The 23,665-nt window shown below is 35.8% G+C and overlaps 2 protein-coding genes across 3 annotated transcripts; both read left to right on the plus strand.

Moving 5' to 3' along the window:
• The first annotated feature begins 119 nt into the window (after positions 1 to 119).
• On the plus strand, positions 120 to 13,253 carry LOC133318625 (clathrin heavy chain 1-like). Its single transcript, XM_061520648.1, has 30 exons — positions 120 to 389; positions 737 to 941; positions 2,644 to 2,732; positions 2,829 to 2,907; positions 3,048 to 3,175; positions 3,651 to 3,749; positions 3,875 to 3,983; positions 4,684 to 4,763; positions 4,837 to 5,064; positions 5,153 to 5,218; positions 6,073 to 6,189; positions 6,369 to 6,566; positions 6,733 to 6,849; positions 7,051 to 7,110; positions 7,230 to 7,316; positions 7,537 to 7,620; positions 7,710 to 7,844; positions 7,936 to 7,998; positions 8,085 to 8,189; positions 8,270 to 8,382; positions 8,498 to 8,750; positions 8,871 to 9,007; positions 9,094 to 9,372; positions 9,450 to 10,452; positions 10,722 to 11,207; positions 11,301 to 11,471; positions 11,561 to 11,746; positions 12,204 to 12,326; positions 12,435 to 12,545; positions 12,655 to 13,253. The coding sequence occupies exons 1-30, from the start codon at positions 342 to 344 to the stop codon at positions 12,820 to 12,822; spliced, it is 5,127 nt and encodes a 1,708-aa protein (XP_061376632.1). The 5' UTR covers positions 120 to 341; the 3' UTR covers positions 12,823 to 13,253.
• Positions 13,254 to 16,428: 3,175 nt separating this feature from the next.
• Positions 16,429 to 18,996, plus strand: LOC133318604 (uncharacterized). Of its 2 annotated transcripts, none has more exons than XM_061520617.1 (2): positions 16,429 to 16,549; positions 17,934 to 18,994. In XM_061520617.1, exons 1-2 carry the CDS (start codon positions 16,508 to 16,510, stop codon positions 18,651 to 18,653), a joined length of 762 nt encoding a protein of 253 aa, XP_061376601.1. In that variant the 5' UTR covers positions 16,429 to 16,507; the 3' UTR covers positions 18,654 to 18,994. The 2 variants fall into 2 exon arrangements, with proteins under 2 accessions (XP_061376601.1, XP_061376602.1); XM_061520618.1 differs by having other exon boundaries at positions 16,444 to 16,549; positions 17,937 to 18,996.
• The last annotated feature ends 4,669 nt before the right edge of the window (positions 18,997 to 23,665 follow it).

Consider the following 23,665-nt stretch of genomic DNA (forward strand, 5'->3'; position numbering starts at 1 on the left):
ACTATAACAAAAAGAAAAATAAAATAAAATTGATGATTCAAATTTCGAAGAGTGACATGAGGTCCAATGACATAAGAAAAACATTACCTAAGACGATATACCTGATACATTATCGTTTTATTTTCTTAAGAATTCAATTCCTTTTCTTTCTCTTCTCCCCCGCTTTATTAGTGTCAGAATCTTCTTTCTTATTTCTACCTCGTAGATCTCCTCGGGTTGTTTTCGCTTCAGAGGGTCCAAGTTGCTTCCAGATCTCGCAGTGATTTGGATCACTCTTTTGACTCTTCATCTTCGAATTCAATCGCCACTGCAGATCCGTCTCTTCTTCGATCCAAGTCACCATGGCGGCGGCAGCCAACGCTCCGATCGCCATGAGAGAAGCCCTCACTGTGTGTTCTCCTTCACTCCTTTTTTTTTCTGTTTCCTTAGCTCAATTCGCAACTCTACTTCCCTACTCAACAGCATCAAGTACACTTGATTTCGTAATAACTATTAATTTACAGTTATGCTTTGCTTGATTCTGATTTTCCAAATCGAGTATTCCGCCATGGTTTCGCTTGATAGCTTAACGAAGTTTACTGTGCTACTTTACTTTAATGTTTTTGAGTTTGCATAGATCTGAATGTTTACTGTTTTGTTTCTGAACTGTTTTGAGTTATAAATTCGATCGTGAAGTTGTTGCCTATGTGTGGTGAATTGTTTGATGCGATTTGTGTGGTCTGATTTGTGATTGCAGTTGCCAAGCATCGGCATAAGTCCGCAGTTCATCACTTTCACGCATGTGACGATGGAGTCCGACAAGTATATATGCGTTCGAGAAACTGCTCCGCAGAATAGTGTGGTTATCATTGATATGAACATGCCAATGCAACCTTTGAGGAGACCTATTACTGCAGATTCTGCTCTTATGAATCCGAATTCTAGAATCCTTGCTTTGAAAGGTAGGCTACAATACCTTTGTATTCTTCTCTTGAGCTTGTCAGTTGTGTTTGTAATGTAGCTAGTAATGTTGTGGATAATCTCACTGCTAGAATTTCATTATTGTTGATATCAAGATTTACGTGGAGCGTAAATTCTTTGTTTTTTACTTTTTTGGAGATAGAAAGCTTAATTTCCTTATGATTTTGCCATTGATGCAACCTATGAAGAACCGACACTTCAAAAATCTTGATTGTCGTGTCCGGCACTCACCGATACTCCGACACTCCAATACTCGTTACAAAGACTCAAAAAATGATTCAAAGGTTGCGTTGCGTTACGTTTTGAGTTCCAACTATTAGATTCGTTGGATTACGATTACTATTTTATTGAGTTTAATATAAATATTTGGAATATTTTATGTTTCTTTGCAAAATTGATGTGTATTATAAGTTTAGTTTATTTTTTGTTAAATTATTGAATATTAAATATAATATATACTGCATAAATTAAAAATATTATTTAATATCAAAACGTGTCGAAATTTAACATTTTTTATAATTAACTTATCGGAGTGTCGTCTCGTGTCCCGTGTCAATGTCAGTGCAACATAGGATGCAACTATTATACGAAACAAATCGCATAGTTTCAACTAGTTTAACTATCAGCAGAATAACGAGTCTGTAGATATCCGCTGCAACGTGGTATTAGGACTTAGTCAAGCAAGTCTACGACCTGAGCTAATTTTGGTTTTCTGGTCCTTGGTTGTTTCTGATACTGTGATACATTAGTTCTATTACTAGATTGTCTATAGCATAGTCAAGTATGTGTGTTCACGCGCTCAAGCATCTTTACGTATATATTCATGCATGCTGATCACTTGCATAATTGTGAAGGTCGGATCTTTGATTTGATTTGAGAATACGGAATCACTTGGCATTCTTATTTTTCAATTCTATATATGAAATCAAACTGCCAAATCGGAAAAATTGGGTTCAAAAGATCAAGTCAATAAATATAATTATATTGATTGAAGAAAACGGTGGTACTTTTGCTTTCTCTCTTCCATACTAGGGTAAAAGGACTATTAGATCGGATTGGTGCTAGGAAGGGAGAAGTCTTGCTTTGTGGGTTAACCTATGCCTTTATTCTTGTATGGTTTCTTGAAGTTATATGAACTTTATTGTTCATAATGCTATGAATCTGATAAATATTTTTCTCCGTGCTTCCATGTTTTCCAAATATATTTACCATTCCCAATTTCACAATTCACATGAGGCCAATTAAGGAACCATTTTTTTAAGCCTTAAAAAAAATGATTCTACAATATAGCTTTTTCAGAAGCTACTATTTTTAGCTTGAGTAAAGCACTGAAATAGCTTTTTCTTGAGGTTTTTGCCTTTTTCTTTTCAAAAACCGAAATTATTATTAAAAATATTTAAACATATATTTTAATTAAAAATAACTTTTACTTAAAAAAATTACAAACAAACACACACACACACACACACACACCATCATTTGACAAGTTGTTCCTAACAAAATGAAAACAATCAATGTTAATATGGCCTGATGTGCATAATGCTTCCAGCTGTTGGCAGAAAACTCAAGATTTTTTTTTTTTTTTTTTTTTTGCTTATGTCATGTGCTTCTGTTTGTGCTGCACCTCAGTTAATATTTGATTTTGGATTATATTCACTGATAAGCTAATTCCTTCTCGTGAAGCCCAACTCCAAGGAACAACTCAAGATCACCTACAAATATTTAATATTGAAATGAAAGCAAAGATGAAATCTTATCAGATGCCTGAGCAGGTAACTATTATGTACATTATATACATGAACTGTAAAATAATTGATGATAAAGACAGATTTGTTAATCCTTGTGGAATGCCCTTATTTCATGTGCAGGTAGTCTTTTGGAAGTGGATTAGCCCCAAATTGTTGGGTCTTGTTACACAGACCTCTGTATACCATTGGTCAATTGAAGGTAAGATAAGGATAGACTGTAATTCTGTGTAACTCTGGTCTTGTGCTGTCTTCCAGTTTATGCATTGTTGTTCAGTGTGCTTATAGCTTGTCTACAAATTGTTTACTGGTATATTTGTTCATGATATACGTAAATTGTAGGTGACTCTGAACCTGTTAAGATGTTTGAGAGAACAGCGAATTTGGCAAACAATCAAATAATTAATTACCGGTGCGACCCTACAGAAAAATGGTTGGTCTTGATTGGTATTGCTCCTGGTTCCCCTGAGGTATATCTCTGGTGCTTGCTATAGTAAGTAGGTTATCATGGTGATAACATTTCAGAAATACTTAGGTTTTCCAATTAGCTCATGTTCCTTGGTCTTTTTATCTATTTCCATTGGATTTACATGTATGCACTCTTATGACAAACATTAGATATAAAATGAACAGCTTAAGCTATTGGATAATGAGTCCTTGGAATGGTATTAAAGCCTGGTCAGGAGTTTGATCCTTGCCGGACCCCATTCTTCTAATAAAAGTTGAATTTTAGCACAAGGTAATAATGAGCCTATGCATTGCCAAGCTCCAAGCTCAAAGGGTTTTTGCATAAGGAGGCATGTTAGATATAAAACTATTTATCTTTCAACTGATAGCTTAAGCCATTGGGGTAGTTGGTCCTTGAAAACAATCATGATTTATTTTACTATAATGTCCTGAGCCTGATCTACTTTGGTTCATTTTATATATTGTTTTGCATTATAGAGGCCACAATTGGTTAAAGGAAACATGCAACTCTTCTCAGTGGATCAACAACGCAGCCAGGCCCTTGAAGCACATGCTGCAGCATTTGCTCAATTTAAAGTGTGTCTCTTTATGATTCTGTGTTTATTTTCCTTTATTTCTTTATTTAATATTTACACAAATAATTTCATACTACTATACCATGTTACTGTTTGCTGTCAAAATTGAAGTGTTATTTTGGACAGGTTCCAGGCAATGAAAATCCTTCTGTTTTGATTTCTTTTGCCACAAAGACGCTTAATGCTGGGCAAATTATATCCAAGTTGCATGTTATTGAGCTGGGTGCACAGCCAGGTCTGCATTACCTCTTCTGTATTAATCTATGGGCAATATGACTGTTAGATAAATCTGTATTGTAATGCCAATTTTGTTGTACCATGTTGAGTTTCCAAGCTTGTTTTTTTCCTGTTAAACCAGAACTTTAGATTTACATTGGTCATAACTTGTATCAAATAGAGGTGTGTGTGTGTGTGTTGGGGGGGGGGGGGGGGGGGGGGGGGGCTCTTAAGTTTTTTTCTCAATATTAGATAACTGAAAAGAATGACCTTTCTTAAAGATATATCTAGAATGGCACCTTGGTTGTGCAATTTAAAATTTTTCAACTCAGAATATCTATTTCATAAACTTCAAATTGTGGATGGATGAATTAAAGTGATCATGTAGCAGACTAGTGGTATGGAGGAGGTTACTCATCCTTATTAATAGTTTCAGTTAATGAAATATGTTACTTTTTGTTGTTAGGCTATGCTCCAGGGGTTACTTTATGTTTGAATTATAGGAAATTTTGAATAATGTGATCATAACAGGCTTCTGTTGGGTTTTCAATTTAATGATAAACCTGTGAAGAAATCCAGGAAGCAGTATATTGAAATTAGTGACGGCGTTTGCATATGGATAGGGATATTGTATTACAACTAAATCATGTCTATAATTTTATCATCTGTGATTCAGTTGATCATTCTTCTGGTATTTAACTTTCCAAATTTGTTGGCAGGGAAGCCATCATTTACAAAGAAACAAGCAGATCTTTTCTTTCCCCCAGATTTTGCTGATGACTTTCCAGTTTCCATGCAGGTACCGAAGTTGCTGGTACTTGTTGTTCATTTTATTAACTGTTCAGATATTGATTCAGTTTTATTTTTGGCAGATATCCCACAAATACAGCTTGATTTATGTGATTACCAAACTTGGTCTCCTATTTGTCTATGATTTGGAGACAGCTACCGCTGTATATAGGAACAGAATTAGTCCAGACCCTATATTTTTGACATCAGAAGCTACATCAGTGGGAGGCTTTTATGCCGTTAACAGGAGAGGCCAGGTGTTATTGGCTACTGTTAATGAGCAAACAATTGTAAATTTCGTCAGTGGTCAAGTATGTTACTAATCTTGTTATCACTTTTATGATGTAAAGTGGGAAACAAATTGGCATTTTGACAAATTTCATTTGGTTATTATCACAGCTAAACAACTTGGAGCTAGCAGTTAATCTTGCCAAGAGAGGAAATCTTCCTGGCGCTGAGAAGCTGGTATGTCAATATTTATTTAGAACTTAAATATTTCTTCATTAGGGTGTTGTCAGGAAGGTCCCAGTAAATTGAACGTTATGTGTGATCAATTTGGTGGGGTTTCATATAATTTCTAAATGCTAACTTGTTTGAAAGTTTGGTTGCATGGTGGCTATAGAAAGTGCAATGTTTTAATAAATACTTGCTAATATTTCTTTTTAGTATTCACTAGTTTCGGTAATAACATAGCCGTTCAACATAAATATCCTTTATTACTGATATTTATTGTATCTGTTTTGAACCATCAACCTTTTATTATGGATATATTTTCATTCTTGTAAAAGATGGTAATGGATATTCTCATGTCTCATTTAACATACCAAGTCGCGTGAGACAATCTCAATTGTCTGTAAACAAATCAACAATTATCATTTTCTTACTCTATCCTAACATGCTCTCTCTCTTTACTCTCATCACCGTTGATTTGTCTAGGGACCAATGAGATTATCTCACATGATGTGGTCATGTTAAATGGGACATGAGAGGATCCATTCCCGCAAAATATAGATGCTTGGGCCACAGGAGTTTATGTGAGATGACTTGAATGCTGTATTGCCATTAATCTATTTCTTCTTAAGTCGTTGAGAGGGTGTATGTGAGTGACCCGAATGCTGTGTTGCCATAAAATCTGTGCCATTTACTTTTTCTTTTCTTTTAATGAAGTCTAGATGTTATTTGTTATTTGGTATTTTACAAGATTTTTGGAATTGGTTGTTTGATTGGATCGTGTATTGGACTCCTTTAAAATGGTTTCTTTTTGTAATTACATTTCCTTTTTATTTAGACTTTAACATGTATACTTGTTGACATTACAGGTTGTGGAACGTTTCCATGAATTATTTGCCCAAACAAAGTATAAAGAAGCAGCTGAGCTTGCTGCTGAGTCTCCACAAGGGATCCTTCGAACACCTGATACAGTTGCCAAATTTCAGGTTTCTTATAGGATGTTGTAGCTATCAATGATTTTGTTCATGCTCTTTCTGCAACAGAATTTACCTACAGTCATCTTTTCTTAGGGATAAAGGAAATTGAACTGTTTTTAGGTCTGTCCAATTTTTTGGGTCGATTAGACTGTAATGGTTAAAGTGTCACATTCTGTTCTATGTGGCAGAGTGTTCCTGTGCAAGCTGGGCAAACTCCTCCTCTATTGCAATATTTTGGAACACTCTTAACGAGAGGAAAGCTGAATGCCTTTGAGTCATTAGAACTGTCACGGCTGGTTGTGAACCAGAACAAGAAAAATCTTTTGGAGAATTGGTTGGCAGAGGACAAGCTTGAATGCAGTGAGGAGCTAGGAGATCTTGTAAAGGTTGGGTTGCATTTGAAATTTTGAAAAACTTTAAATTGATCTGTTTATTTTTTCATTTTGTTTTTCTTTCTTTCTGATTGTTTGCCTAATGGTATACTCCTTGCTGAATTTGCTTATTGTCAAATGGTGTATTTGTGTTAATTTTGATAAGTGTGCTCCATTGTAGACTGTGGATAATGATCTTGCTTTAAAAATATATATCAAAGCCAGAGCTACTCCAAAAGTTGTTGCTGCTTTTGCTGAGAAAAGGGAGTTTGACAAGATTCTGATATACTCGAAGCAGGTAGAGGGCAGGTTTTATGAAATAATATTGAAGTTTGATTCATAAGATTCTTTTGTTCTTCCCTTGTTAAATTATTTAATGTTGTTATTATGGTCGGTAGAATATTTTACTTAGCCTGTATTATGAACATTGCATATCCTGCCCTTTTCATTTTACTGGAACAAATTTGTCCTGAACATTTTCATTACTTTGTTGCGATAGGTTGGGTATACACCTGACTATCTCTTCCTTTTGCAAACGATTCTCCGGACAGATCCTCAGGTATGTGAGAAACCTTTGTAATTTTGAACTATTTCAACAAGTTTACTTTTTTCATTTTAATTTGCAGAAAATTTTAGTTTTACAAATTAATTCAACAACTATTTCATTTTGATTTGCAGGGTGCTGTTAATTTTGCATTAATGATGTCTCAAATGGAGGGCGGTTGCCCAGTTGATTACAATACCATAACCGATCTGTTTCTTCAGGTTAATTATCTACTGTAATTAATCCATTACAGTGATTAGTTATATAATATTCCTGCTTCATGATCATTTTTGTAGTACAAAATGTTTCTTTAAGTGGCATTATCTTTATTAGACTCGAAAGCACATGGACTGCCATATCATTTCCCCTCCTTATTTTAGCAATATGCATTACTGGACAGTCCATTTATTAGCTTCTGGTTACTTTTTTTGTCCTGCTCAGAGAAACCTGATCCGTGAGGCAACTGCCTTTCTCCTAGATGTTTTGAAGCCAAATCTACCAGAACATGGGTTCCTTCAAACAAAGGTTTCGGTCTTCATTTATCATTTGTTGTAGGCATTTTACTCCTATGGTTCTTTCTTTGCAATGATTCCATCTTGTGAATTGTTGTTCAGGTGTTGGAGATAAATCTGGTAACTTTCCCCAATGTTGCTGATGCAATTTTGGCTAATGGCATGTTCAGCCATTACGACCGTCCTCGTATTGCCCAACTTTGTGAAAAAGCTGGTCTTTATGTGCGAGCTTTGCAAGTAATGACTCTCCAAATGTGTTTTTCTCTTACCCTTTTTCCAGTTTAAGCTGATAATCACCCTCTTGCTGATTGCATTATTTTTGGTGCAGCATTACACAGAGTTGCCAGATATAAAACGCGTGATTGTAAATACACATGCAATTGAGCCACAGGTTTATGTTCCCTATTGCTTTTATAATTTATATAGTTTAACATCATGGTAATTTCAAAACACACACTCATTATTTGGTTGTTGCAGTCACTTGTTGAGTTTTTTGGTACTCTGTCGCGAGAATGGGCATTGGAGTGCATGAAAGACCTATTGCTGGTCAATCTTAGAGGCAACCTGCAGATAATTGTGCAGGTACAGAAGTACTGTTGTCTTCTATAACTTGGAATTATTAATAATTAATTGATAACTGAAGCTTACTTATATTTGTTCAGGTTGCTAAAGAATATTGTGAACAATTGGGCATTGATCCTTGCATAAAGATTTTTGAGCAGTTCAGGTCGTATGAAGGACTGTATTTTTTCCTTGGATCATATTTGAGCTCCAGGTAATTCTTTCATTTTGAAAAAACTGTTTTGGCTTGTGGACAAATGATTCCACTCGTACAGGAGATAATATCCAATGTATATGTGCTAATATATGTTTATCTGAATATGGGACAGTGAGGATCCTGACATTCACTTTAAGTACATTGAGGCAGCAGCAAAGACGGGACAAATCAAAGAGGTCGAGCGTGTGACTAGAGAATCAAGTTTCTATGATCCTGAGAAAACGAAAAACTTTCTAATGGAAGCTAAGCTTCCTGATGCACGACCTCTGATAAATGTTTGTGACCGATTTGGATTTGTTCCAGATCTAACACACTATCTATACACAAACAACATGCTTCGCTACATTGAAGGTTATGTTCAGAAGGTATTTTATTTTAGTTTTCATTTCTATTGTAGTTCCTTGTTTATTTCTTGAGCGCTATCTACTCTCTCTCTCTCTCTCTCTCTCTCTGCCCCAGTCATAAGTTTGTGCCTCGCTTTATAGGTGAACCCAGGGAATGCTCCTTTAGTTGTTGGGCAGCTGCTAGATGATGAGTGTCCAGAAGATTTTATCAAAGGCTTGATTCTTTCTGTTCGTTCATTACTGCCAGTGGAGCCCCTTGTTGCTGAATGCGAGAAGAGGTGGTATCTGTTCTCTAGTTCTACTTATTGCTGTTTTTCATCCATGTTTCTGATTTTTTTTCTATGGTGCTTTTTTTGCCATGCAGGAATCGGCTTCGTTTGCTCACACAGTTTTTGGAACATCTCGTAAGTGAGGGAAGCCAGGATGTACATGTTCATAATGCATTGGGTAAAATCATCATTGATAGCAACAACAACCCAGAACATTTTCTCACCACCAACCCATACTATGATTCTCGAGTTGTGGGTAAATATTGTGAGAAACGTGATCCCACCTTGGCAGTTGTAGCCTACAGGCGAGGACAATGTGATGATGAACTTATCAATGTGACAAACAAAAATTCTTTATTCAAACTACAAGCAAGGTTTGTGGTGTATATGTATCTTTCAGTAAATAATTATCCTTGGCTTCAATGCTTACATGTTTATATTGTAATAACAGATATGTTGTCGAGAGGATGGATGGTGATCTTTGGGAGAAAGTTCTTAACCCTGATAATAGTTACAGAAGGCAACTTATTGATCAGGTTGTATCTACTGCTCTGCCTGAAAGCAAGAGCCCTGAACAAGTATCTGCAACTGTTAAGGCTTTCATGACTGCTGATTTACCTCATGAATTGATTGAGCTTCTTGAGAAGATTGTGCTTCAGAATTCTGCATTCAGCGGGAACTTCAATCTGCAGAATCTGCTTATTTTGACAGCAATAAAGGCTGATTCATCCAGAGTTATGGATTATGTTAATAGACTGGATAATTTTGATGGGCCTGCAGTTGGAGAAATGGCTGTTGAAGCTCAGTTATATGAGGAAGCATTTGCAATTTTCAAGAAGTTCAACTTAAATGTTCAAGCAGTCAATGTCTTGCTAGATAATATTCATAGTATTGATAGAGCAGTGGAGTTTGCTTTCCGGGTTGAAGAAGATGCTGTTTGGAGTCAGGTGGCCAAGGCTCAACTCAGGGAAGGGCTAGTAAGTGATGCAATTGAATCATTTATACGAGCTGATGATGCCACACAATTTTTGGATGTTATCCGTGCTGCTGAAGATGCCAATGTTTATCATGACTTGGTGAGATACTTACTGATGGTAAGGCAGAAGACAAAAGAACCCAAGGTGGACAGTGAGCTTATTTATGCATATGCAAAGATTGATAGGCTCAGTGACATTGAGGAGTTCATTCTTATGCCGAATGTGGCCAATCTTCAAAATGTTGGCGACCGATTGTATGATGAAGAACTATATGAGGCTGCAAAAATTATATTTGCTTTTATATCTAACTGGGCCAAGTTAGCAGTCACTCTTGTGAAGTTGAAACAATTCCAAGGTGCTGTTGATGCAGCAAGGAAAGCTAACAGCTCAAAAACATGGAAGGAAGTTTGCTTTGCATGTGTTGATGCAGAGGAGTTCCGTTTGGCCCAGATATGCGGGCTCAACATTATTATTCAGGTAATATGTTGATTTTTGTTAATTCTTTAATTAACTATCTTTTGAAATGAACTAGAGAGTTTTTCTTTATTCAGCTGTCATCCCGATTTCAATTTAGGAAGTTTGAATATTTTGAGCTTTCAGAGTGTAATGGCAAAATAATATCCATAAAAGTATGCTGGGTGCTTGTGATGATTGGAAGGTTTTGTGAGCATTTCTTTGCTCTGCAGTTAGTGAGCTTTTAGTCTTCTCGATGCTTTATATGTCAACTTTTGTTGTGAATTTTGTAGGTGGATGACTTGGAAGAGGTCAGTGAATATTACCAAAATAGAGGTTGCTTTAATGAGCTAATATCTCTTATGGAGAGTGGCTTAGGATTAGAACGGGCACATATGGGCATCTTCACAGAGTTAGGAGTTCTGTATGCCAGATACCGTCCTGAGAAGCTTATGGAGCATATCAAACTATTCGCAACCCGACTCAATATTCCAAAACTCATAAGAGCTTGTGATGAACAACAGCATTGGAAGGAACTGACCTATTTATATATCCAATATGACGAGTTTGATAATGCTGCAACAACCATCATGAACCATTCTCCTGAAGCATGGGATCACATGCAATTCAAAGATGTTGTTGTCAAAGTTGCTAATGTGGAGTTGTATTACAAGGCTGTTCACTTCTATTTGCAAGAGCATCCAGATCTTATCAATGATGTTCTGAATGTCCTTGCTCTTCGAGTTGACCATGCACGTGTTGTTGACATCATGCGAAAGGTACCATTAATACTGTCAAATTTTTTAATAGATCTTAGTTTATATCCTGTTTTATGCATCACTCATTAATGTTTTCCCTTAAATGTATTATAGGCTGGTCACCTCCGTCTTGTCAAGCCATACATGGTTGCAGTTCAAAGCAACAACGTGTCTGCTGTTAATGAAGCCCTGAATGAGATATATGTTGAGGAGGAAGACTATGATAGATTGCGAGAGTCAATTGATTTGCATGATAACTTCGATCAAATTGGCCTTGCACAGAAGGTGAGCTCCATTTATTCTTCGTAATAACTATCTTTCAATTCAATTGCAGGAACCTGATAGATTATTATAATTACTTACCTGTAATGCAGATTGAAAAGCATGAGCTTCTTGAGATGAGACGTGTTGCTGCTTATATTTACAAGAAGGCAGGTAGGTGGAAGCAGTCTATTGCCTTGTCAAAGAAGGATAACCTTTACAAAGATGCCATGGAGACGGCTTCACAATCTGGTGAACGTGAACTTGCTGAGGAGTTGCTTGTTTATTTCATTGATCAGGTACCAAATTCAGTTTCAACGACATATAATTCATTTTTTTGTAATATGGCCCCAGCCTATATGATTTAGGGTCGACTCTTATTCACAGTTAACATGTTTTATTTAAAGACTAAGATGCTAAATAATCGAGTTTTGTTTATTGCATATGGGTGCTTGTTGCATCCTTCATAGCAGGGTGCAGTTCTAAAGCCATGCAGAGAAATTATTGGCAACTGGAATTACTGACTGAAGGATTGTGATTTAATTATTTGTGAAGCCTAGAGTGACAATTTATTCTTGTTTCATGTTATTAGCTTTATTGTCAATGCTTACTGACTGAAGGATTGTGATTTAATTTTCTTACCTTAATGTCCAAACTATACCTTTGTAATGGTGATATTCCAATCTTTTATTTACAATTGTGCATACAATTGAGTAAGGTCAAAATATCCTTATGTCTTTCCACATGCTTATGCAGGGAAAGAAGGAATGTTTTGCCTCGTGTCTATTTGTTTGCTATGATTTGATCCGGGCAGACATTGTTCTTGAACTGGCTTGGATGCACAATATGATTGACTTTGCCTTCCCATATCTCTTACAGGTTTTTGTTTCCTCTCAGCTGCTTACTTGTAATATATAATGCAGTTGACATGCATGTCTTTTTCATCATTTTATCCAATACTCTCTTTCACTGTCTTTGCTCTTGTAGTTTATCCGTGAGTACACTGGCAAAGTTGATGAACTAGTGAAGTACAAAATTGAAGCACAGAACGAAGTGAAGGCTAAAGAAAAAGAGGAAAAGGAAGTAATTGCGCAACAGGTAATAACTTAGTTGATAATTTCTATCTCCCTCTCATCCGTCCTTCGAAAAAAATATTGAACTTTATGATGGTACTGAATACTGATTGAATAAAATGTTTCTGTTGCAGAATATGTATGCTCAATTGTTGCCTCTTGCTTTGCCTGCACCACCAATGCCTGGAATGGGAGGAGGAGGCTTTGCCCCTCCCCCTCAAATGGGTGGAATGGGAATGCCTCCAATGCCTCCTTTTGGCATGCCACCCATGGGCATGCCATCCATGGGCAGCAGCTATTGACACGCATGCAAACCATGGCAGGTTCAGCAATGAACTGAAGTCTATATACGAAGAGCAAAGTTGCAGCTGTGGAGTTTTCGTAGATTTTGTGGGATTTTAATGGAGTATTCTTTCCTTGCTTCTGATGGAGGTGGAGGTTCAAGTCAAAATAATTTCGAGTTTCTGTTGGGGAGTGTGTCATAGTTTTGTAATATTTTTTTTTGTAGTTGAGGCATTTTTTTGGGCTGCTTGTACGAGCTAGCCGAGGATTTTCTGTATTTATCTATTAATTTGGTCTAAAGTGTAATACGAAATAGACCGACTTCGACTACTAGCCCATGTTTGTCATGGCCTGTTATTCCACTTTTTCTTGTTATGGAAGCTTCCTGTGTAAAGCTTGTTTGGCATGTTGATTGTCGTATACGTGGTTTATTGCGACTTAATTTCATGTTTAATCCGATTTGGTTGTGAACTCAATTCACATTTCTGGTACTGACAAAGCACTTTGCTTAGATATTGCTGCTTGAGCTCTTGCACCCGACATTTTTGGCTACAATACTCATCGCTGCTAGTTAGTCTTTGTGAACAGTGCCTATGGTTCATTTGTTACGCATGATAGAATAAACCTCATAATATAAAACCTGTAAGATGTTATTTGTATAAGATTTAATAAACTTTTAATAGTATTTGTTGTTTGGTATGAGATTATATAAGATATTATATTGGATGAGATAATATTATTTTATGTTTCGCGATGCATTATCTGACACTTAATAGAACAAAAATTAATATTTTTTACTTAAAAATATGCTATATTTATATAAATTTATAATGTCTTGGTTAAATAAGTTCATAACTACAACATCAACATCAACAACACCTTTATCCCAAATTAATTGGGGTCGGTGGTAGATGAACCCACATGAAAGATACAAAATGGTTGAAAAAAAGTAAAAAAAAAGTAAAAAATAAAAAATAAATAAATAAATAAATAAATAAAAATACACAAATAAAATAATAAAATAAAATAAAATGAAATAAAAATATATGTATATATAAATAAATAAAAGTAAAAAAGAAAGGGACAAGAAGAAGTGGGGGAAATGAAGGGGAAAAGGACTAAAAAAGGACCATCTGGAACATAGGAATAACAGCGAGTCTAACCCTTCACCATACTTATAGCTTTTCTCCATTCCTTTCTAAGACATACTGTCCGCCAATCTATATCCCACTCCATTAAATCTTGTTTTACTACTTTCCCCCAAGTAAGCTTCGGCCTACCTCTGCCTCTTTTTGTGTTTAGCTCTTGGTAACAAACTTCTGTTCTTACAGGAGCATCCATGGGTCTTCTCATCACGTGCCCAAACCACCTCAATCTATGTTCTCTCATATTCTCGGCTACCGGTACTACTCCGACCTTTCGTCGAATATCTTCATTTCTTATCTTATCCATCCTTGTGTACCCACACATCCACCTTAACATCCTCATCTCTGCTACTCCCATCTTATGCTCATGTTGCCTATGTGCTGGCCAGCATTCCGCTCCATATAGCATTGCCGGTCGTACTGCCGTTTTATAGAATTTTCCTTTTAACTTCAGGGGAATTTTGCGGTCACACAAAAATGCAGATGCACTACGCCATTTCATCCACCCTGCTCTGATTCTGTGATTTACATCCTCATCAATCTCTCCACCATTTTGTAAAATGGAGCCCAAGTATTTAAAAGCATTTTTTTTGGGTACCTCTTGACCATTTAGATGCACAGGTTCTTGGTCCTCATCTTGTACCAGAGAAAACTCACACTTCAGATACTCAGTCTTGCTTCGACTTAATGTGAATCCTCTGGATTCCAATGTGCTTCTCCACAATTCAAGTTTTCTATTAACACCCTCCTTGCTCTCATCAATAAGCACAATATCGTCTGCAAAAAGCATACACCATGGCACTTCCTCTTGAATATCTTTTGTTAGTTCATCCATAACTAAGGCAAATAGGTAAGGACTTAGAGCCGACCCTTGGTGTACACCTACCGTGATAGGAAAATAACTTGATGATCCGTTGCAAGCTTTTACACATGTAGTAGCCCCATCATACATATCCTTGATTGCCTTTACATACTTTAATGGAACCTTTTTCTTCTCCAGGACCCACCATAAAACTTTCCTTGGAACCCTATCGTATGCTTTCTCAAGGTCTATGAACACCATATGCAAAGTTCCTAACTACGATCTAGAAAAATAATTCATAATTGCTATGTACATTAAAAAAAGTTCGTCAACAAAAAATTAATAAATTTCTAGTGAAAATTTAGATGAAACAGTGGCTGAGAGATTTAGAGGACTTATAGGAGATTTGGATCTTTGTGATTAGGGGTGTAAATGGGCCAGGCTGGCCTATTTAATTTATTAAAATAAAATAATAAAATAATATTTATTTTATGTGGCAAAGACGCAAAGTATCAAATACCAATATCTCTTACTTTTTGTGCTATTTTATTTTATGAAAGGAAAACTTGTCTAATGTCTCCAAATTTTACATGCTGTTGCAGCTTAATACCAAGGAGTAATGGGTACCTTGCTGGATTATGATGTTACTGATGAAGATCTTTCAATAATACTCTTATTTCTCCTGTCTTGATGGTGGTTTAAAGATTTTTAGATAAATGACATTCTCTTGTAGACTTTATTTCAGCTTCCGGTAATTGTATTTTTTTTTATTTTCTCCATTTCTTTGACTCTATTCCTCTATGATATACATTCTAGAGCTGGGGTATTATGTTGACTCCTTCTTGTTTGTCATTTTTTTCTTATGAGAAGTACTAGTGCATGCATGAATGGAACTTTCTTTGCTCTATACAATTATTTTTTTTGCTTAGTATCTACAGTGGGAGGCCTACAAGGCCTGTAGGCCATGTCGGGCTTTCTTATTTTTAAAAACGGGCCGGACTTGGCCTACAAATAAAGCCTTTAATAGGCGAGTAGGCCAGATAGGCTGAATTTTTTTGACGTAGGCTTGGGCCAAAAAGGCCAAAGCCCAGCCCAGTCCATTTACACCCCTGTTTGTGATGATTTAAGTTTATATGATATCTGTATGATTTTTTTAAAATATTTAGATCTGTATATATTAATTTATTATATTTTTAATATTATGTACTCCACTATTACTACTTTGTTTTTTGGTCCCAGATCACTAATAATTGACTTAAAGTTTCTTTGTTTTGTATACAAAATTTATTTTGATATTTATGTGATTAAATTACTAATGACATGTTTGAATTCTATTTTTTTTTTTAAAAATAACTTTCAGAAAAAAAAAAATATTGTTTGATAATGTCTATTTTGTAATAATAATTTTAAAAATTATAACTATTTTTTAGTTTTTAAAATCAAATTTAAATAACATATTTCAGTTATTTCTGTTTTATATTTTAACTTTTAACTTAAAAAAATATTAATTCAGAAAACACATTACTTTACAAAACAATTTTTTTTTTAAAAAAAAAAAAAAAAAAACAGAACAGAACATAATCAAATGGACCGTAATTCCCCTTTGTTTTTTCACACTGAAAAAGCAGCAGTCGGTGTGGTCACGCGCTATGTGGCGTGTGTTAAGAGCAGCAATTTCAATTCTGAATAAACAATCTAGCTGTAAGAGGAAAACCACTCTTTGTGGCTATCCATGGTTGGGCTTTGAAAGACAAGAACATGGCTCTATCTTTAAACCCCATCATGAGCTTCAGCTCAACGGTATGTGGTTCCTGTTCTCCTACTTCTTCACCATTCATTTTACTTGTTGGGAGCTATTATGTTTCTCTTTTGGTTAGAGTCATTTCCTCTTGTTTCATTGGACCATTCCTGGTTTTCTCAAATCAGATGTTTTCCTTTGGTTTTGAAGCATCTGAGGATTATTTGAATACCCCTTTTTGAGCATCTCGGACTTTAATTTGTTACACGTATTTGTGGCCACTGTTTCAACATGTGCTAGAGTTAGAGAAATATAGAAATATTAATACAGTTTAACCTTATGGTTGAATTGATTCTTCATGTGATATTATCAGAGCTAACAGTTTAAGCTTTTGGATTCACCTTGAAGCTTTACAGCCAGCAAAGGTTAAACGTAAGTGGAAGGAAGAAATTTTATAACATTTAGACTTTAGAGATAAGCAGTTCTTGGCGCTGATGAGGTTACGTGAATTTATGAAGTTCTGTGGTGTTCTCTATTACTCCAAAATTTATTGCAAATCTGAAACGCTTCTATGAAAATTTTGTCCTGGATTTTTGTTCTATAGGAAAAAAGTGAGAAACATAAATAAAAAAGGAAAAAATAAATGATAGATTAATTGGAGAAATTATTAATTTTGAATTTATGATGTGCAACTCAAAGAATTGTGGTTCCTTGAGATGATTCACCAAGCTTCTTCTGGTAACATTGGGAAGGATATGGAGATAAAAAGTTTATGGATTTCTGCTATAGTAAGAAGATTGTGTTTTATGGTATGGGGATTGATTGGGAGAGGTGGCTGTTAGAGTTAGGGGTTCAGGAAAAAAAAAAGCTGAAATATAAGTATTGGGTTGTAAGAGATTGGAGGCACTGCATACAGAACTTTAGATGGTAAGGATTATTTAACTTGGAGCTTTTATGGAGGTAAGCAAATAATAATAATGCTTTGAGAGTATTCGTTAGGTGAACTTCTCATGAAAGCTAATGTTCCAGTGTATTATTACTTTATGTCACTACTCTGAACTATAGACAATCAAATTTCCTTGGGGGTGGAGCTTTGGTGGGTACCTAGTTTGTTAACATGCACCAAACCAATGCGTCTGTCTGGACTTTTCTATTACTGTGAAGACAGATTTATTAATTGTAGTTCTATAGTTAGTTATGATCCGTTCTTAAGTTATGTTTTGGTTCAGAGAGCTTTTTGATGATAAAATGAGGGTTTAGCTACTGGTCAGAATCCTTTATATGTCATGAGATTATTCTTGATAAGAAAAAGCACCGACTTATATGTAATGAGTTATCAATGGTTATTTTGTGTTTGTCATCAATTACTTCAGTATAATTTAATCGTGTTATTATTGGCTGTTATTTTTCTGGTCACTTAACACAAGTCTTTTAATTCTCCATTAGAAGTTGCAAGCAAAGTATCAGGATGCATCAAGATATTCTATTGGAGCTTCTTTACCAAAGGCCACTCAGTTTACAACACCCTTCTTGGTAATGTATGGATCAAGAATGCTTGCCAAGGAAAAAAGATTTGGCCATTGTTTTTCAGTTGCAGATAGTGATCAGCTCGCAGCAGACGCCAGTAGTGAGGATTTTGGCAGTGCTGAAAATTCACCTGCCAACAATGATCAATTAGCATCCATGAATCCTCAAGATGAAAATTTCCAATTGCAAGATAAAGTTGCTGCTGATTCAGGATCCCAAACATCAAAGGGTTCCAATGGTTCAGTTATCCAAAAGCAAGGGTCAGCAGCATCTCCTAAATCACAATCTACAACTAAAAGATCTTCCCTGACAGCAAGAGAGAGGTTAAGGGCAGCTCGAGTCCTCAACCGGTACACGGAATCAAAAACATCATCAAAATCAGACATGGGCAGGAGGAGAGTGTTGGATGCTTCAAAAGAAAGTGATAGAGGGAAGAAAAGATCTAGACTTCCAGAAGCACCTACTAATTTGTTTGATGACAGCAAAAGAGGGATGCCAAAGCAAGGCTTGACTTTCGATTTTCCTGGGGGATTAGATCTGCTTGTCATTGCCTTTTCATTTGTTTTCATCAGTACAGTGATGTTTGCAACAACTTACATTGTGTGGAAAGTTGGTGCAATCCATTTTAATGAGTACTGAGATGAGGGGTTAAGTTACAAATTCACCATAAATATAGTAGCTGATTTACATCTTTGGACAAGCTACAGCTTCATCAAACTTCATGGACTGATGTTACTGATCAGTTTTTCACATTTTAGGTTCTCAGATTCTGTTTCTTATTGTTATTATTATTTCATAAGCTAGGAGAGAGATTTACTTCAGAGGGGATGTACAGGTGAATATAACATATAATGCTCAACATTTACACCTATAGTTCCTCTTGAGGCTCTTGTCCTTCTTTTACTTTTTTATATTGTTTTTAATTGATTCTGTTTTTCTTCTCATAGTTGTTATTACATAAAAAGAAAAGAGAATTATTGTGGAGTCGCTCACTTAGTTCATTAGTGTTCAGTGTTTTTTCTTTCAAAATTATTATTCCAATAATTAATTTCTGCAATTTAAACACTATTCTTTTACTTATTTATAAATTTTAAAACTTAGAATTAAGAATGAATGGTTTGTATTCATTCACAGTTAGTAAATCAATTCTAAGTAGATCTATTGTAACAATAGTTGCTGACTAATTGGGACGAAATTAAAGTTTGAAGGTGTTTTGTCTATTTATAAAAGATGTAAGTCTAGGGTGGCTCTATACACTTCTCCGTATAATTACAGGCTATATTATAAAATACATCTGGCTCAGTTGACATTTGTAGTTAATCACATTTCTGTGTGGTTAAATTAAATAATTCAGGTGATTACTTTTATTAATAAATTAATACTTCGAAGAAATAATTAACAAATTGTAATTAATCAATGAATTTAAGTTAAATAATCTATAAATGTAAAAAAGTTTTATGATATTACCTAATAATATGTTGCCATATTATTTGATAGAGTTAACATCTCATGTATTATCAAACTCATCAATTGATGTGACAATACATTATGGACGTTAATAGTGTATCAAAATTAAACTCGTAATTAATTTTAATAATGTTTATGTTGATACAAGTTAATTACGGCTAAAGCTTTTAATTGTATGATACTGTTTCACCAACCAAATGTTTTCTAGAATTGGCCCTTCATAAATTATAGACATATTATAAACCACAATACATTATTACTACTTCCATAAAGTGGTTGAAAATTGTCTCCACAAACTTAAAATTTTGGTAAAAGAAGCAAGTTACAATAAGTCGATGCGAAGTAAGCTCGGCTCCAACTAAAGAGGCGAAAATCGCTTTCACAAACTTAAAGCTTTGGCAAGAGAAGCCAAGTTATAATAAAGTAAAAAATAAGTAACAACAAAGTAAGTTGGGTTCAACTAATGAAAGCCCACGACGACATATGCCGACGAAACAACTTAATCCAAGGTCTGGGCCATGAGTTTGGACCCCACAAGTTCCCCCATAGAGGTACGAAACTAGGGCCATGGCGTAATTGTCGCCCATGTAGATACTATACTCCATGTCAAAGTAAGTTGGGTTCAAATAGCATAACTGAATGCGAAAAGAAGCAAAAGGCTATAAGACGCGCTCGAACAACTTGTTAAAGGATGCACCCCATGAGGGTCAGACAATCAGGTCCAAATCATGTTTGGAGGACCTGTGAAATCATGGGGGATCAGATCACGCCAAGATTCCCTAAAGCGGGTGAGACGCCAACAAGGTTGCAAGCAACCCGGCTACGAGACTAAGTTTAGAAATTCGACTATAGCTCCGAGCTCTAAAAGCCCTAAAATGACTGCGTAATAATGAATCGCAAGCATCTACATAAAGACTATCACTTTTCAGTAAAAGATGAATTATTCTGCAACATTCTGCCTACACTAAGACGTCAGCAAATCAAGTCGAGTCTAGACTTAAGGCCCCAGTATAGAAGCTGTGGTGGATAGTGAAGACCCACGATTGAACGTGTCAGACCTGAATTCGGGCTACAAGTCCTGCACCTGCGAGCAACCCATAAGGTGACATTGTTGCCTTCAAAAGTGCTAAAGCCACAAAAATCAAGCCAGACCTAAATAATTTGCATAACGAAATGCCAAAAGAGGCTCAACGCCATGGGTCCAGACCAAGTAACTTGAACAAAAGGTGCATCACAAATAACAATGCAAAATTTCAAAATGACCATATAGGGAGAATAAAGGCCAAGAACAAACCCGGTGATGTACTTTACAACCTAAAAAAGGACTCAAGGCCCCCACAAAAGGAAAAAGCAAAAAGATTACAAAATAAGTCGGCATTCTAATATACAGCTACTCGTCTTTCTAGATGACCCAAACAGACTCATGAACGCAGTCCAACATGAGGAGGCCGAAAAAATCACAAGAACGCGAAAGGAACGTGAAAGGCCCTGGTCAGCCAAAACAAGGCAACACAGAAGCACGAACAATGCGGTGTATAGAAAGACTGGCTACTCTAGAACCAAACATCAACCAAGAAAGCAGAAACAATAGAAGCACTAGCAAAACTGCAGGTAACTTGGCACCAAAGTCGAACGCGGAATTCAGATCTAGTCGCACTGATAAGAAGTCACTCACAATAGAAAGATATGCATGGTGGCCCAACAACACTTCAGCCCGAATGCTGAGACTGCCAAATTGGGGGGCACGTGTAGGAACACATCTGTCAAAATGGAACGAGGAAGAGCAACAATCTCCATAGGGTGAGACCCCTACAAACGAATTCTGAAGCTCAAATCAAGGAAAAAGGCCAAAAAGTCATAAGAAAAGACAAAAGATTTCAGCCTAACACGACTTTGTTATGGTGCACAAAACGCGAAGGCAACATGCAACTCCCAAGGCACATCCTACCAGTCAGAAAGGGGCACAGTTAAAGGCATAATCGTCGAATGGAATAAGGAAGGACAAAAGATTTCAGCCCAACACGACCCAGAAAACCCAGTCCAAGGAAGTCAGCCAAGACATAAATGCTAGAAAGATCGGCTAGTCTCAAGTGGGACCTCAACCAAAGAGGTCCCCAGCTCACGAAACCCGGCACAAAAGTTCAAAGGCCGAGTTAAAATTTGAATCATAGAGTACAAAAAATAAAGTCGCTCAGTTTGAACCAGGAAGTACCCGAAGAACAGAATCCAGAGCGAAGACCAATAAGAATACCTAAATTTTAGAAAAAGCACCGCAACTCAGAAAAGCAGGGAAAAGACCTCGGCAACGAGGTCAAAGGAAAAGCCCATCCACTTTTAATATGGGCCTAAATCGAAAAAGTTCAAGGGAGAAATTACCGGAAAAAGAAGCCAGCACAAGAGACTAGAAAGAAGAGTCTAGACTCATTTGGCAAGTCCCAAACCAATGCACTGAACAAGGACCAGGACATGACCCGATCCTAGCAGCAAAGCTCAACGAGTTTGATATTGAACACAACTAAAGACAATAATTGCAATCACTGACCCGATTAAGTAGGTCAAAAAGGGTTTCAACCCAGAGGAAAATTATCGGAAAAAGAAGACAAGTTCATCATCACGAAAATGACAATTATTGCAGCACGGTAAAGGCCCACATTCTAGAAGACTCAAGAAAAATAAACAACTAAGTGGGATATTAAGGAAAGATTTATTAATTATACTAATCCTAATGTGACTACAATGAATCAACCATTGGACCCTCCAAATTTCATCAGAGGTCCAAAATTCCACTATTCAGAGGTAAACTCTATAAATAAGAGGTAAATCTGACAGGTTCACTCTCTCTCTCTCATTAGCTGTCATTGTGCATACACACCTCTCCTTTGACTACTCTGTTAGCTTTGTGCACAGTGATTTGCTTACCTTAAAGGTATCTCATTCATAGATACCTGATAGAGCCCTATATCCAAAATCAATCCATTACTCCCTGAATAGAGATTTCTATCCTAAACATAAAACATTCCTAGATCTAGGATCAATCAACCAGTCCCTGGTAGAACACACTGATTTAGCTTTTTATTACTACAAGAGGTCAATGTACCAAAACACTGGAAGTTCAACTGGTCAAGTTTTAGGTTATGGCCCCCGCAACAACAATGATTTTCCATTCGTTGAACTGGGGTCGTTCTGAGATATAATGGTAGTGGGTATGGTAGAAGTGGTGGAACATGAGGAATCTAAAACGAGAAAAGTTTCTTTGGTATAACATTTATTTAAACTTTTGACTTTATATATTTATTTCATTTTCGTCCCAGTTCTATAACAACGGAAATTTTGATTTGAGTAAATTACAAATGGCGGCTATTTTTCTTTCAATTATTTCTCAAATCAATATCATGTTGTTTCTTGACAAGTTAAAATTTCGAAAGACGTGCTGTCTATGTTCACTTTCATCCTTTTGGTTTGCCACATTTTTCTCGTAACACTTCACTTGCCGACTATTTGTGTGTATATAAGATAAGATATATATTGCAGATATGTTCTGAGGTAATGGGACCCAAAAAAAAAACCTTTAATCTGACATATAAAATGGAGAAACAGAAGAGAAAAATAAACGATGAAAAAGAAATGAAAGAAGTAATAAGTTATCTAGCATCGATACTGACACGGGATACGTGACACAATATGATACGATACTTCGATACGTTAATTTTAAAAAATGTTAGATTTCGACACGTTAATTTTAAAAATGTTAGATTTCGACACGTTAGGACATGTTTTGATATTAAATAATATTTTTAATTTATGTAGTGTATATTATATTTAATATTCAATAATTTAATAAAAAAATAAAACTAAACTTATCATATTCATCAATTTTGCAAAGAAATATAAGATATCCCAAATATTTATATTAAACTCAATGAAATAGTAATCGTAATCCAACGAATCTAATAGTTGGAACTAAAAACTCAACACAACGAAATCTTTGAACATTTTCTTGAATTTCTATAACGCGTGTTGAAGTGTCAGGAAGTGTCGGACACGACACGTCAAGATTTTTGAAGTGTCGGTGCTTCATAGGTAATAAGTGTCACTTCAACCCACAACTTTAAGATTTAAGGTGAGACTTAATTAATTATTTTGTTATTTTATGTCTCTAACACATTATCTCACGTAATAACTTT

Source organism: Gastrolobium bilobum, unplaced genomic scaffold (genome assembly GCF_033153095.1).
Source record: "Gastrolobium bilobum isolate Gb01-03AN ecotype WA unplaced genomic scaffold, APGP_CSIRO_Gbil_v1 utg4519, whole genome shotgun sequence".
In the NCBI taxonomy this organism is placed as follows: domain Eukaryota; kingdom Viridiplantae; phylum Streptophyta; class Magnoliopsida; order Fabales; family Fabaceae; genus Gastrolobium; species Gastrolobium bilobum.

Coding starts and splice junctions, on each gene's coding strand:
- LOC133318604 (XM_061520617.1), top strand. CDS start 16,508: ATGGCTCTATCTTTAAACCCCATCATGAGCTTCAGCTCAACG. Junction 16,550..17,933: donor TCATGAGCTTCAGCTCAACG/GTATGTGGTTCC, acceptor ATTCTCCATTAG/AAGTTGCAAGCAAAGTATCA.
- LOC133318625 (XM_061520648.1), top strand. CDS start 342: ATGGCGGCGGCAGCCAACGCTCCGATCGCCATGAGAGAAGCCCTCACT. Junction 7,317..7,536: donor TAACCGATCTGTTTCTTCAG/GTTAATTATCTA, acceptor TGTCCTGCTCAG/AGAAACCTGATCCGTGAGGC. Junction 12,327..12,434: donor CCTTCCCATATCTCTTACAG/GTTTTTGTTTCC, acceptor TTGCTCTTGTAG/TTTATCCGTGAGTACACTGG.